The following is a 15,873-nucleotide window of genomic DNA, read 5'->3' as shown; positions in this document are numbered from 1 at the left end:
TCCTCATCGCCTCGAGGCAGATGCTTTTCTACTGGAATGGTCAAATCTTTTTCTCTATGCATTCCCTCTCATTCTCAAGATTCTTGTCAAGTTGAAGAACGATCATGCCACCATGATTCTGATAGCTGCTTGATGGCCGAGACAACATTGGTACTCCCTTCTACTTCAGCTCAGCAGCAGGGAGCCTTACCTTCTACCAGTCTTTCCGTTTCTGCTTACACAGAGTCAAGGATCTCTACTTCATCCCAACCTACAATCTCTACACCTGACAGCTTGGTACCTCTCAACATAACTCCTCTTCAGTTTTCTCAACCTGTAAGAGACATTTTAGAGGCTTCTAGAAAGCCTGCCACTAGACAATGCTACCACCAAAAATGGACTAGATTTTCTACGTGGTGCATCTCTCATAAGGTGCCTCAAAATTCCTCCTTATCTTCTGTTCTAGATTATCTTTTGCCTCTGGTCTCAAGTCTACATCGATTCGACTCCATCTCAGTGCAATCGCTGCTTTCCATCAGCCTATTGAGGAGAAACCCCTCTCTGCTCATCCGATGGTTTCCAGATTCATGAAAGGACTTTTCAATGTCAAACCACCTCTCAAACCGCCTCCAATGGTTTTGGATCTCAATGTTGTTGGTGCTCGACTGATGAAGCCTCCATTTGAACCAATGTCTTCGGCTCATCTAAAGTATCTCACTTGGAAAGTGGTGTTTCTCATTGCCCTCACTTCTGCTCAAAGAGTCAGTGAGCTGCAAGCGTTAGTTGCTGATCCACCTTTCACTGTGTTCCATCATGTCAAGGTGGTCCTTCGTACTCATCTTAAATTCCTACCTAAAGTGGTTTCAGAATTTCATCTCAACCAATCCATTTTTCTTCCAGTGTTTTTTCAAGGCCTCATTCTCATCCTGGAGAATCAGCTCTTCATACTCTGGACTGTAAGCGTACTTTGACCTTCTACTTGGAACGCACCAAATCACACAGAACTGCTCCTCAACTTTTTACCTCCTTTGATCCAAACAAGTTGGGACATCCAGTCTCTAAGCGTACCATCTCCAACTGGATGGCTGCTTGCATCTCTTTCTGCTATGTCCAGGCTGGATTACAACTACAGAGTTTAGTCACAGCCCAGAAAGTTAGAGCAATGCCGGCTTCAGTAGCTTTCTTCAGATCTACACTTGTTGAGGAAATTTGCAAAGCTGCTACCTGATCTTCGGTTCATACTTTCACCTCTCACTATTGTCTGGATGTTTTCTCCAGACGGGATGGCCAATTTGGCCAGAGGGTATTACAAAACTTATTCTCTTAAGTTGCCAACGCTCCCACTATCCCATTCTGATTAATTTGGAGGTCACCCATATGTGAGAATAGACTGCCTGCTTGTTCTGGGATAAAGCACAGTTACTTACCATAACGGGTGTTATCCAGGGACAGCAGGCAGCTATTATCATAACCCACGCACCTCCCCTGGATGGCTTCTATGCTAGCTATCTGAACTGAGGACACTCACCCTGCGCTGGGAGGGAAGGCACTCGCGCATATGTGGTGCGGCTGACTTGTAACTTCTACGTTTCTACAAGCAAGTCTGCTTGCGAGGCTGTCCGCATTCAGGCTTCATGGATGATGTCACCCATATGTGAGAATAGTTGCCTGCTGTCCCTTGATAACACCTGTTACGGTAAGGAACTGTGCTGTTCGGTTTCACATAGATCAGAACAAAGTGTCACTGCCTGTGTCCTGTCAGGAGAGGCTACAACAGGTTATCAGGGACCTTTTGGCCACTCTGGTCCCGATGACTTGGCAGTGTCTCCAGGTTCTAGGGACCATGGTGGCATCGATCAATGTAGTTCAGTGTTCTCCCCAGAAATTTTTTCCAGCCGGATGGCATGAAAAAGTAGCCGGGTGGGGCGGGACGGGGAAATTTGGTGGTGGGGAAAATTAAGGGCTCCTTTTACTAAGCTGCAATAGCGTTTTTAGCGCTTGCACAATTGCCACGCTACACGGCTAGAACTAATGCCAGCTCAATGCTGGCATTAGCGTCTAGCATGTACGGCAATTCTGCACGAGCTAAGCGCGTGGTAAAACCGCTAGCGCAGCTTAGTAAAAGGAGCCCTAAATGTGTACTATTTGTATTAGTTAATTATTATTAGTTATTTTCCAATGCTCAATATGGCAGTCTTTCTTAAGGTTTGACACTTGTTCCATAATTTTTTTTATTAAATTTAAGAAGTATCCCATTCTAGAAGTGAATAATTAGATATTTGCCCTCTTTCAAATGGTATAGAGCAGCGTCTCTCACACTTTTTTAACTCCGGCACACTAAACGGAACAAATGTTTTTTGTGGCACACTAAATGCAGCAAATAGTTTTTATGTCTGGAAAAAAATTTCTGGGGAGAACACTGTTGCTGTTAGTTTTCAAGGTCCAATCACGTCAAAGACTTATGCTTATTTGGGCAATTGTATAATAAAAAGAATGGATAAGATAACATGAGAAGTGAAATTGTCATGAATCAGAGGGATACATACCCTGTAAGTCCTAAAAGCAGGCTTGTGGATTACATATAAACTATGAAGGCAGTGGTGTACCTAGCATATGTGACACCCAAGGCCCATCATTTTTTTACACCCCCCCATCTGTATGAAAAACATGATTTTTATAACAATTCACACATCACACAAGAGTGTACCTAGGAAAAGGCAGCATCTTACATACTGCAGTGAACAGTACAACATCAATACACCCATTGTAAAACTAAACAAACCAGTCTAGTACAGATCAATCCTACACAGTCAATCCTAACTGAAAACCATGTCTTTCGAACACACAGAACACAGAAAACACCTTCGCCTAGTATGGAATATGTAATCACAAACTAACCCCTCTCTCTTTTACAAAACTATAATGTGGTTTTTAGCCATGGTGGTAACAGCTCAGACTCTCATAGAATTCTGAGCAATTACCACCATGACTGGTGCTAAAAAAATGCTCTACAGTTTTGTAAAAGGGAGGATAAAATAGAAAAACGTAGACAAAGGTTAAATTGAACCACCAAGAAGCTGGACTCTGTATACAATGCAACACCACAGAAACAGCGATGCATCTCCCCTAAAGCAAAAAAATATAATTTTTTTTCTAAATTGTCTTCTCTGGTTTCTGCTTTCCTCATAATCTTGTCACTCTCTTCCTTTCATCCACTGTCTACCCTCTCTCTGCCCCTTCTATATGACATCTTCTCTCCTTGTATTCCCCTTCCATCTCTCCCTTCACCCCTATTATTCTGGCATCCATCTTCTTCCCTTCCCTCCTCCAATGGTCTGGCATCTCTCTCCTGTTCTTCCCTTCCATCTCCCACATGCCTATGGTCTGGCATTTCACTCTCTCCTCTCCCTTCCCCCCACTTCCATCAGCATCTGCTCCCTTTCTTTCCCTCCAACCCAATTCCATCCAGTATCCTTCCCCTTTATGTCTCTCTCTCCTTTCCCTGCACACCAATTCCATCAGCATCTGCCCCCTTTCTCTCCCTCCACCACCATTCCATACCACCCTGACCCCCTTTTTCTCCCTCTACCACAATTCTATGCTCCTCTCTCCCTCCAAACCAGCAAGGTCCCATGATGACTGCTTCTGCTGCCTCTGTCTCTGGAAGATGTAAGTGATGTTGGAGGGGGAGGGCCGGCAGATGCAGGGAGTTGTGGCAAGGTTCCACAATGACTGCAGCTGCCAGTCCACCCCTTCTGACGCCACTTACGTTTTCTGGAGGCAGAGGCGGCAAATGCAGTCATCGCAGGACCTTCCTGCACTTCAGTGTGGCTGCCGACTCTGCTTCAGAATAAGTACCCGACAACCGTGCTGAGGTGCAGGTGCCATTTAGAGCAGCTCGGAAGGTTCTGGATCCATCCGGTGCGGTCTGCCACTGTATGAGGGGACAAAAAATAATAAAAAGAATGGATAACTTGACCGATTTAGACATGTCATACAATTATAACCACAAAAATATGTCATAAAATGTAATTCTAAACTCAAAAGACTCCAGACGAAAAGCAGACTATAGAAAGGAAACCAGAAAAGACCGGATAGATGAAAAGTGAAACCTGGGAAAATCTAAATTATTGTTCAAATGAGCTTCTATAAAATCCAAAGAATAAAACCACAGCACTTGGGAAAGTAAAAAAGGGAGAGTAAAATGGACTTAACGAAAAGATCTCTGCACTGATGAAATAAACTCATATGCAGAATAAATGTGAACACGCGATAGTGGGGCTATGATATTTAATCTGTTGAAAGAGACGCCAAAAAAGTGTCGGCAGTGGATTGAATGCACACTGATAGGGGAGGGGCATCGAGTTGTTAAAAAAGGCTGCTTTAATAAATAAATGAAAATACTGGTGAAAAACTAAATAAAAAACCAAAACCATGATAAAATGCCGAACTTGACTGCAAGTGGTAGTGAAAGTAGCATAAGGCACCAGTAGTACTGTTAGTGCCAGAACTGCTTAGAATAAAGAACCGTGCTGTACATGAGGAGAAAAAAAGAAAGAATGAGGTGATAAGATGTAAAGTGCTGGCCCCTCACTGCACCACTTGATAAAACTAAGGAGCGATGTTCTAGAGCAGGGGTGCCCACACTTTTTGGGCTTGCGAACTACTTTTAAAATGACCAAGTCAAAATGATCTACCAACAATAAAATTTTTAAAAAACACAAAGCACACTGTACGCATAGAAAATGTTAATTATCATTCCTATTCCAGGGTTTTTCAAAGAGGTCAAAGCAGATGACTCTATGCACTGTCACCTCAGTAACAACCATAGAAAAATAGACAAATATACCCCCTCCCTTTTTACTAAACCACGATAGCAGTTTTTAGCGCAGGGAGCTGCGCTGAATGCCCAGCGCTGCTCTCGACGCTCATAGGCTCCCTGCGCTAAAAACCTCTATTACGGTTTAGTAAAAGGGGACCTTAGTGTAAAATATAGACAGCAGATATAAATTCAGACACATTTTGATCACTAAATTTAAAATAAAATCATTTTTCCTACCTTGTCTGGTGATTTCATGAGTCTCTGGTTGCACTTTCTTCTTCTGACTGTGCATCCAATCTTTCTTCCCTTCTTTTAGCCTGTATGCTTCCTCTCCTCCAGACCTCATTCCCTCCCCCAACTTTTTCTTCCTCTCTCCCTGCCCTTTCTTTCTCTCTGCCTACCTTTCTTTTTTTTCTGTTTCTCTTCTTTCCTTCTGTCTCCCTGCCTGCCCTTTTTCTTTCTTTCTCCCTGCCCTCCCCCAAGCCACTGCCATTGCCATCGGGGACCAGGACCCAAAGTGCCACCAATAACAGGCCCCAAACCGCCACTAATAACAGGCCCGAAAGCCGACGCCGCCCCAAGCTCTCCCTGCTTCGGCCGACCAGCATTCTTCTCCCCGACGTCAATTCTGCCGTCGGGGAGAGGAAGGCTGATTGGCCCAAGATTGCGATCGACCTATTGGGGGAAATGCTGCCGGGTCCTTCCTTCGCAGAAACAGAAAGTAGGCAGGACCCGGCAGCAAGAAGAGAAAATGCTTGTCTAACCTGTCTCCCACCTTAGCCCGTAGCGAACGCTTGCTTTAGGGCTCTCAACATGTGCGTGCCGACTTCTCTTCTCTCCCCCCCCACCTCGGACATAACTTCCGGTTTCGGAGGGAAGAGAAGGGAAGCCGGCACGCACACGTTAGAGCCCTGGAGCATAAGTTCGCTACGGGCTGAAATCTCCAAACTGGGTTTTTTTGTATTTTTTTTAATATTCAGCAGCGGCGGAGGCAGCAGCAGCAGCAGATGATAGCCGTGCGCTCTTCTAAATTAGCTGGGCGGACCGCCCAGCTAAAAGGCCCTAGGGAGAACACTGTAGTTCCATGGGCCAGAGCCCACCTGCGTCTGCTGCAGGATGCCCTGCTTTCGTGCTGGAATCCACAACAGGACCTGTTACATGCACCCATGCCCTGGATGACGGTGGCATGAAACAGTCTAGCATGGTGGTTGCATGCTCTCTCATTGTCTCAGGGTCTTCCGTTCCGGGTCTCAGAGTGGGTGATCTTGTTGACAGATGCAAGTCTCAACGGATGGGGGGCAATGTGCATGCCTGTCCTTGTTCAGGGCCAGTGGGCATGTTCAGCTGGCCCTTCTCTTCTAGAGTCGTCTATCATCGAGTTGTCTGTGTGTTCTTGGAAATTCCATGGTGGTTGCTTACTTGAGTCATCAGGGGGGCACGAAAAGGCCCTCTCTGAGTGTGGAAACTGAGCTGCTGTTTTGGTGGGCGGAGAGATTCTTTGTGGCACTGTCTTTGGTGCACGTGGCAGGAGTGGACAATGTCAAAGCAGACTTTCTCAGTCGTCTGACACTGGACACTGGAGAGTGGTCACTCTCTCAAAGAAAATTCATTTGCATAGTGGATCATTGGGGGTGTTCCAAGTTCAACCTCATGTTGACGGTGGCCAACAAGAAAGCTGATCGTTTCTTCAGTCATCGGCGAGAGCCTGGACGCTCTGGTTTAGTCCTGGCCCTAGGAGAGTCATCTTTATGTCTTCCCTCCTTGGCTCATGATAGGGTGTCTGTTGAAGTACACAGTGGCCCACGAGAGTCCGGTGATTCTGGTGGCACCCGATTAACTGAAGCGGCCGTGGCATGCCTACTTGGTTTGGCTTTAGCAGGTTCGGGGGCTCAGGCTCCCTGGTCATTCTCGTTTTCTTACACAGGATCCGATTGCGATGCAAGATCTGAACCGCTTTGTTCTTATTAACCAGGGTTATTCTTCAGCAGTGACCACCACTTTGCTTCACAGCAAGCGGACGTCCACAGTGGTGGCCAATGCAAAGGCTTGGAGGTGTTACTCTTCTTTTCCATCGATTCCTCGGGTCCTGGAGTTTCTGCAAGATGACCTGAAGAAAGGTCCAGCAGTAGCTTTGCTTCAGGTACAGATTACTGGGCTTTTGGGGTTGAACCCTCCTTCCCTGAGAGGCTCGTTGGCAGACTAGGTGTTGGATGTGCGCAGACATTTATTGTGGTATCTGGAGGTCACCAACGAGTTTTGGCCTTTCTGACTGCCTGTTTGTCTTGGCGGGCCTTACCCGCAGAGTGAAGCCAGATTCTATGGCTACCATTTCCAGTGGATTTGCATGACCATTTCCACAGCTTATGTGGCGGTTGGAAAGAGGCCCCCTCTCGGGTTCCAGGCTCCTTTAATCAGATGGGTTTTCCTCCTCTTGGGCAGTGTTGGCCAGCCGGCCCCGCTAAGAACAATGCGGTGACCCACTACCAGATGGCACTGAATACTAGGCCTGCCTCTCAGCAGGGATAAGGCTGTACAGGCAGTGCTGGCTAATAAGGTTTGCCAAAGCGCCTATACAGATCACCCAGAAAAGCTCACAGAAGTCACTAAGGCAAGGTTTTAATTGTTGAAAACAAAAGTAGTCTTTTATTATGCAGTCTTTGCAAAACAAACAAAGATTTTAGGAATGACAAAATCAATCTCAAAATAGGGCATAAAGGTAAAACAGAAAATATGCAGTGCACAAGAATAAAATAATGCAGCACTTGAAACAAACACAAAGCATTAGGTATGTATAGATCAGGGGTGTCAAAGTCGGTCCTCGAGGGCCGCAATCCAGTCGGGTTTTCAGGATTTCCCCAATGAATATGCATGAGATCTATGTGCACGCACTGCTTTCAATGCATAGTCATTGGGGAAATCCTGAAAACCCGACCGGATTGCGGCCCTCGAGGACCGACTTTGACACCTGTGGTATAGATAATGACTGACTGCTTGCATTGAGTGGATCTTTGGCTTCCTTCAGCCTGGTTAGATGTCACACCCAGACTCTGCTTAGGCCTTGTTTCCAGGATATCAGGAGGCTCAAAAGAGAGAAGAAAAATAACCTTGAGTAAGTTCCAAACACAAACACCACTTCAGAGGTTCATTTATCAGCACTGCTACATAGGTATTGCTTAGTTAACGCCACACAGTGTGTATGGTGCAGCATAGGTTTCACAGTTCAGCAAAGTCTTTCAGTGAGTCCTAGCCAAAAAGAAGAAAAAAACAAACAAACCCATCCATGAAACAAAACACAGTTGAAGTTGATTCTTCTCAGGTGAGAGCAATAAAGGTTTACTGCACTATTCCTGTGCGATGAGGAAAGCAAAAAGGAAAAAGACTCCCTTCTCCAAGAATGAGAAACCCCCCCCAATAAGCAGGGTTCATTCAGCTCACCTCGTACAGGTACTACTTCACACACTTCCATGCATTCCTCAGGAGTAGGCCAAGTTGACTGAGTGGGCAGTCAGGTTTCCTCCAGTTCCATTAACTCCTCACCAGGACTGGATCTGGGCTGAGCTCTGTTCCACCCTCTGATCTACTTCTCTGGCACCTTCTGCTGGGCTGGTTTCCATCTACCTTCCTGAGCCTCCCCCTTCCCTGTCTGAGGCTCTGGCTTATAATGTGGCAAGCCACGCCCCAGGCTCTGAGGGATGGGAATGGGCCAGTACTGCCTTTGTCTCCCCCTTTGGCCAATTTGAAAATAGTGGTCAGGGAACCTATGCTGCTTAAAGGCAGTTTTAAAAGGTTTTATTCTTTGCCTGGAATAGGCTCCTTTTGCAGAGCCGCGTCTCTCATTCTGCAGAGCTGGCCTCTAAGGTTTCTGTACTGGGATAGGCAGCCTCATAGCTAGGGAAATTCCTCGGATGGAATTTACTACCACCTGAAATATTGTTCTCCCTGCTTTTACCATGGGGCAAGTTGGAAGCAGTGCTGGACTTGCCACAAGAGTCATCTGTTGTTTGGACGAGATTTGCAGGGCTGCTACCTGGTCCTCCTTGCATACATTCATTAAGTTTTACAGAATCGATGTGGCGGCCATGCAGGTGCTGCTTTTGGTGCCTCTGTGTTGGTAGCGGGCTCATCAGTCCCACCCTGAATTTTTGGGACTGCTCTTTTAAGTCCCACTGGTACAGGAATAAAATGGGATTGTACAAGAATGAAAGATTAGGTTCTTACCTCTGCTAATCTTCTTTCTTGTAAATCCACACTTTATTTCGGGAACCTGCTTTATACTTGTTGATTTGCAAATTTCCTGCCTTTACAAATACTGGTAAGCTGTGTTCTGTCCAAATTTTATTAGTGCCATTAGAATGAGGTTAGTACTCAGTTTGGGGGGGTCATCAGCAATGTTCCCTCTAAGGATTGATGAGGTGTGTGCAAAAAAAAAATATGCATGAGCGACAAGTTACATACTCCACAAATTTATGAGCAGGCACGGAGGATGCATTTTTAAACAAATGTAGTTTATCCTTGTACTCCTTATGTAATTTTAATCATCTATGGATATGTTTGTATGTTTATTGTTCAAATGGTTTTATTTATTTCCCCAAATTTATTTTTGTTATACGCATTGAAAATATTTGATATTGCGTTTAAATCAAAATCTCAATAAACTTGAAACTTGAAACGAGTGCCCGTGAGATTGTGGGAGGGTTAAATACTCAAAACTTAGAAGAATAACAATTTACTTAAAGTTTTTGCTACGCCAGCTTTCTGGTATCTTTACATACAGTGGCGTACCTATCATATGTAACACCCGGGGCCCATCATTTTTTGGCATCCCACCCCCCCATCTGTAAGAAAAACATGATTTTTAGTAACAAACCACACGTCACACATGAGTACCTAGGAAAAGGCAGCATCTTACATATTGCAGTGAGCAGTACATCAATACACCCATTGTAAAACTAAACAAGCCAGACCAGCACAGATCAATCCTACAATGCAAATCCTAACAGAAAACCATGTCTTTTAAACAAACAGAACACAGAAAACACCTTCGCCTAGTATGGAATATGTCATCACAAACTAACCCCTCACCCTTTTACAAAACTGTAGTGTGGATTTTAGCCACAGTGGTAACAGCCCTGACGCTCATAGAATTCTGAGCATCAGAGCTGCTATCACCACGACTGGCGCTAAAAAACGCTCCACAGTTTTGTAAAAGGGGGGATAAAATAGAAATACACAGTTTCAACGCTCTAGCTCAGAGGTGCCCAAACTTTTTGGGTTTGCGAGCTACTTTAAAATGACCAAGTCAAAATGATCTACCAAAAATAAAATTAAAAAACACAAAGCACACTATACGCTGAGAAAATGTTAATTATCATTCCTATTCTGGGGTTTTTTCAAAGAGGTCAAGGCAGATGACTCTATGCACTGTCACCTCAGTAACAACCATACAAAAATAGACAAATATACCCCCCTTCCTTTTTATTAAACCACAATAGCAGTTTTTAGCGCAGGGAACTGCGCTAAATGCCCAGCGCTGCTCTCGACGCTCATAGACTCCCTGCGCTAAAACACACTATTGCGGTTTAGTAAAAGGGGGCCATAGTGCAAAATATAGACAGCATATATAAATTCAGACACATTTTGATAACTAAATTTAAAATAAAATCATTTTTCCTACCTTGCCTGGTGATTTCATGAGTCTCTGGTTGCACTTTCATCTTCTGACTGTGCATCAAATCTTTCTTCCCTTCTTTTAGCCTGTATGCTTCCTCTCCTCCAGACCTCATTCCCTCCCCCAACTTTTTCTTCCTCTCTCCCTGCTCTTTCTTTCTTTTTTCTCTCTTGATGCCCCCTTTCTTTTTTTCTGTTTCCCTTCTGTCTCCCTGCTCCCTTTCTTTCTTCCTACCCTCCACAAAGCCACTGCTGCCACCATCGGGGGAAACAGGCCCCAAAGCCACCGCCGCGGCTGCCCGAAGCTCTCTCTGCTTCCCACCGGGCAGACCAGCATTCCCCCGACGTGAATTCTGCCGTCGGAGAGGAAGTTCCGCCCAGCCAGGCAGCGATTGGCTGGCCCGAACTTCCTCTCCGACTGCAGCCTTAGGGCGGGTGCACAGCTGGGGCGGACCGCCCCTCCCCCCTTGGAGGACACTGAAGATGTGGCAGCTGCTCCTCTCACGAATCCCCACCTGCGTCGGAAGTCCGATGCAGTCGGGGATCTTGAGAGGAGCCGCCGCTGCATCTTTTAACTTTAAAATACAGGCCACCGCCGCTTCCTCTCACCTCCTCCCGCCCTCGAGTGAGCGACAGGGGAAAGCGTATGAGCGACACCACTGAAAATAGTGAGCGATCGCTCATGCGCTCACCTTAGAGGGAACACTGAGTTAGGTTGCCCTGTTCTATGAATGCATTTTTTTCTACTTCTAGTACTGTTATTGTCATTCAAGTTACTGATGTTTGCTATCCTGATTTGATTATGTTCCCTTGTTGCTGTTTTTCATTTATTATTGTGAGCAGAATATACTTACTTGTTGGAGAGTGTCCCCGTACCCTTCTCTCTCTTGTTCTTATCCTCTACATATGTTCCTGGCTGCTTTCAGACTTGACTGGAGAGCATGCTCAGAGAAGGAGGTATGTAAGGGAGGGGGGGAAAAGCCTCTGCATTTTGAGGTTTCCTACAGACCCTGGCGGGTGGAGGGAAATAACTCACTGGTCCCGGAATAAAGTGTGGGTTTACAAGAAAGAAGATTAGCAGAGGTAAGAACCTAATCTTTCAATTAATTCGTTCTAAAGTAGTTGTGGGTAGAGCAATTTGCCCAGTTTGGTTCTCACCACTAGTCTACTCTATCCTTCTAGAGCTACCAGAGAATTGTTTTCTCTTTGTATCACCTTCCTACTTAATTTAGCTCCATCTTTGTGGCAGCAAGTTTCCAAATGAAGGAGCAGGGATAGCTGACCACAATCTAGGCATAATTCTTGTACCTGGACTCACTCACATTGATAGAGAAGTACTCAAGTTCTCAGCTGCTAGGTAAATTAGTAGAATTTAGGACCCCATAATGCAATAACATGATTCCTAGTGGACCCAGAGAGCAGAAAACTTGTTATGGGACTTGAACTAAGGTCTGTTCACTGCTGCTGAGATACCTGAGGAACTTGAAAAGTGCTTTCTTAATGCATCTAGATAAGGAAGTTTGGTAGTATCTTGGGAAAATATGGAAATATGAATTCATAGGACTGATTTGCTTGCAGAATATTTCTGAACTTTGGAGTATGGTGAAACAAATGACTGACATTTTGCTGGTTCCAGCAACAGACACATTAAAAACTCGCTGCAGTATGGAGACACAGATGGCATTGGTGCGACAGGCATTACTGTGTCTAGAAAAAAGGTAAGAAAATGAAAACCCTTCTCAAATTGCAATAAATGTTGCTTTCCTTTTCTGGTCTTTAAGATGAAGCATCTCTGGTTATATTTATCTGATGAATTTTCTTTGCTTTAGTTCTTTTTTATTTTAATGTTAAAGTAGCATTCTTTCTAGTGCAATAGGTGAATTATTCTAGACAGATGGTAGTGTCCCCATGGCTGCATGCCATCTGCAGAAGAAATTCACTCCTGATTTTTTTTCTCTGTGCCGCTGTTGTACTTCACTGGACTCCTTAGCTCCACCTACAGTTTTCCCCTTCTGCACGTGTGCCTGCAGGTGTGTGCCTGTTCTGCTTTCCACAGTTTATTATTTTATTTGGTATATTTTATATCCCTTTTTCGAGGTTTCTAGTGCTCATAGCAATTATTCAGCTCTGCCTGCATTATGATTCATAGACTTTGGTCTGCAGCTAATAGGTCAGTCCCTGTCAGCCAGTGCATTTACTTCATAGGAGTTTGGGGCTGTTCCTATCTTTCTCCTTCTGCCAAATGAGGGTTCGAGCATAGACTGTTTGGCATTCTTTGGGGACTCGGCAGTATCTCACAGGTTACTAGCTGTGTCTTCTCACCTCTGCTCGTCTCTGAGCGCGTCCGTCGATCTGCAGGGATGGAGGTACAGTCAGGCATAAGGTCTGACTGGCAGCCCGTAGCTCAGCATTGCAGAGGCATTCCCAGCATGAGGCAGTGATTTTCTGACTTCAGCTACTGAAAGAGCTGAGGCAGGCTATAGCACATTTTCAGTACAGGGCACAGTGAGTAAAAGCTGTATCAGCCTGTGAAGTGAATCGGGGGGGGGGGGGGGGGGGGAGTTGAAATTCGAAGTTTTGAGGGTTTCTGCATGTCCCCCTGTGGTTCCCTTCCTGAAAAATCCTAACATTGCCATTTTAACAGTTTGTTTAATGTAAAAAATAGCGCGTTTTGGGTGCAATTTTCTTAATGGCGGCTATCTTGGATTTTAGCTATCTTTTTTTTGTTAAAGCTCCCTGCTTCTCCAAAACTGCAATTTATGCTTCAAAACATATTAGGATGGAGTCCTTGGGCTCTCCTGATGTGAATCCTTGCCAGGATTGTGCAAATTTAGCACCTCAAGAGCATTCTTACGCCACATGTCGCTTAGCACGCCTGGGAGAGGCAATAGCTTCTAGCTTAGCTTCTCCTATGTTTAAGCAGGTGACCGAATGCTCGGCTAGCCTTCTTTATTTTGGGGGGTTTTGTACAGCTACTAGTTCCATGCGCCTGGCTGTGGACGCTCCACAGCCTAAGAAACGCAAAAGTCATCAAAGGATGATTCTATGCCTAGGAGTCGGAGGCTTTCTCTTAATTTATGAAACATTTATGAAATGAGTTTTAAAGCTGGCATTCCCCCTGTGCAGTCCTGTTCCCCCTCAGATGGGTTTATTAGTGGTGTAGCTTCTATGGACACATCCTCCTCTCAGTCAGCCACTGTTCCTGTGCTGCCTGATCCTGATCTGGGGGATCCAGATGATGTTGACTGGCTTGCTGACCTCTTATTTACAGGTACAATACTTTCTGGGATGGGAGATCAGGGACTGTTTGCTGGATATGCGAATCGTCTGGGGTTTTAGAACCTTGGGATGATACCATAGTGCGTTTATTTAAGTCTTTGCAGGAGTTGGGTCACTCAGCTGGCTCCGTCCACTTCTTCCTGGCTTTGTGGTGTGCACTCAGTCTTCCACCTTTCCCTGGCACCCTGATATGAGCATTCTGATTTTAGAGCAATTTGATTCTCTGGAAGCTGCTCTTAAGATAGCGAGGGCTATGTCTCGCTTGTATCCTCTGGTTCTGGAGTGCCAAGAGCTTCTGGGTCTGCCTAGGGTGGACACTATAGTTATGCAGGTGACTAAGCACACTAGAGAATGACATGGTGGCGGTTACCTGCGGCTAGCCGCGTTTAGCCGCGAGTAACCTGCTGAAACAGGGAAAGAAAAATAACAGTCGCTGCGGGGACGGGGACAAGGCCATTCACCGCCCTTGGAGCGCCCTTGTCTTGTCTCCGCAGTGAGGCATCAAGGATCACGCGGTCCCCGTAGCCCCTGCCTGATCGATCATAGCGTTTAGCCAGCTTCCTCCCTTCACCTCACCTTAGTTTGTAGGCTTTCTTTTTCGGCGACCTGCACGCTTTCAAAGAGCCGCTTACGCGCGGTTGCTCAATGTTCAATCTTCTGCTCTGACGCAACTGAAAACAGGAAGTTGCAACAGAGCAGAAGATTAAACACTGAGCAGCCGCGCGTGCAGGTCGCCAAAAAAAAAGCCTGCAAACTAAGGTAAGGTGAAGGGAGGGAGCTGGCTAAACGCTACGATCGATTGGGCGGGCGGGTGGGGGCTGCAGGGACCGTGCGATCGCGCGTGTTCCCGGCTCACACTGGAAGGAGGGAGTGAAAGGGAAAAGGATTCTGGGCCAAGGGGATGAAGAGGGAAAGAAAAACCCACAGCAGGAAAGAAAGGAGAGGACAGGCAGGTGAGCCAGATGCTTGAAGCAGGGGGGGGGGAAGAAAGAGGGAAAAAAGCTAGATGGGGTTGAAAAGAAGAGACACACTGGTATGGAAGAGGAAGATAGGGGAAATCTGGACACAGGAAGGTAACAGAAAGAGGGGAAATTATGTGCATGGGGCATAGGGACAGAGACATAAAGGGGAGATGCCATGGGGATGGTATATGGACACGGGGGGGGGGGCAATGGCAGATACATAGGGGAGATATTAGAAATGGGGAAAATAGGAGTACAGAAGTGAGATGGTTTGTGAGGATGGGACAGGGACCGAGCTCGCAGGCTCCAGTGGCTTGCACAAATTACATTGTAAAGTGCCAAGAAAATAAGAGGGAGGAAGGTAGATAGATAGGCCACACGAGAGGAGCTGAAGGGTGGTACAAAGGAACAGATGGTAAAGGAGGGAGGGAAGAGTGGTGGTGGAATAGAACAAACATTGAAGGAGGGTGGAGAGGAACAGACCTTGAAGGGAAATGTGGAAGACAGAGTGGGGAGAAGATGCTGGAAGGGAAGAAGACAGATGCCAGACTATGGGGGAGCGGAGGGAAGAAGATGGGTGCTAGACCAATTGGGGGGGGGGGGTGAAGGGAGAGGCACAGTAACAGCAAATGGAAGACGCAGAGAGAAGACACACAGTGGATGGAAGGAATTGAATGAGAAGATGTGGAAAGCAGAAACCAGACAACAAAGGTAGAAAAAAAAAATTTATATTTATTTATTTATTTTTTGCTTTAGGATAAAGTAGTATATTAGTTGTGTTGATAAAAATTTATAAACAAAGCCCTGCCAGCTGAACATCTCTTTCTCTAGTTCAGCAGCAGGAACTTTGATTTATAAGAAAGGAATAAGCTAAATATTACAGTACTAAGGCTTATATGGGGCGGTGAATGGGGTGGCGGTGATGAAGCAGTGAAAGGGATGGCGGTGACGGTGACGGGGCGGTGAAGGGAACAGCAGTGATGGGGCGGTGCAGAGGATGGTGGGGCGGGGACAGATTTTTTCCCCGTGTCATTCTCTAAAGCACACCTCTCTACACAGTGATGGTGGTGTGGTGCTTAAAGATATGCTGGACCACCAGAATGTAGTCTTCCAGAGACTTTTTGATGCAGCTACTTTATTTATTTATTTATTTGCTTGCTCAAT

At 45.7% G+C, this 15,873-nt stretch overlaps 1 protein-coding gene across 7 annotated transcripts in view; it reads left to right on the top strand.

The window, feature by feature from the left end:
• NUP93 (nucleoporin 93) overlaps window positions 1-15,873 on the top strand; it is a 757,735-nt gene that overhangs the window by 310,380 nt on the left and 431,482 nt on the right. For all 7 annotated transcript variants that reach the window (XM_033940752.1, XM_033940756.1, XM_033940750.1 and 4 more), the window contains one exon: window positions 12,047-12,186. In XM_033940752.1, coding sequence (XP_033796643.1) covers window positions 12,047-12,186 — 140 coding nt within the window. The remainder of the gene's footprint in view (window positions 1-12,046; window positions 12,187-15,873) is intronic.

This window comes from Geotrypetes seraphini, chromosome 4 (assembly GCF_902459505.1).
Source record: "Geotrypetes seraphini chromosome 4, aGeoSer1.1, whole genome shotgun sequence".
In the NCBI taxonomy this organism is placed as follows: Eukaryota; Metazoa; Chordata; class Amphibia; order Gymnophiona; family Dermophiidae; genus Geotrypetes; species Geotrypetes seraphini.
Note: the sequence above shows the minus strand (reverse complement) of the source record. Positions and strands in the feature narration are given on the sequence as shown.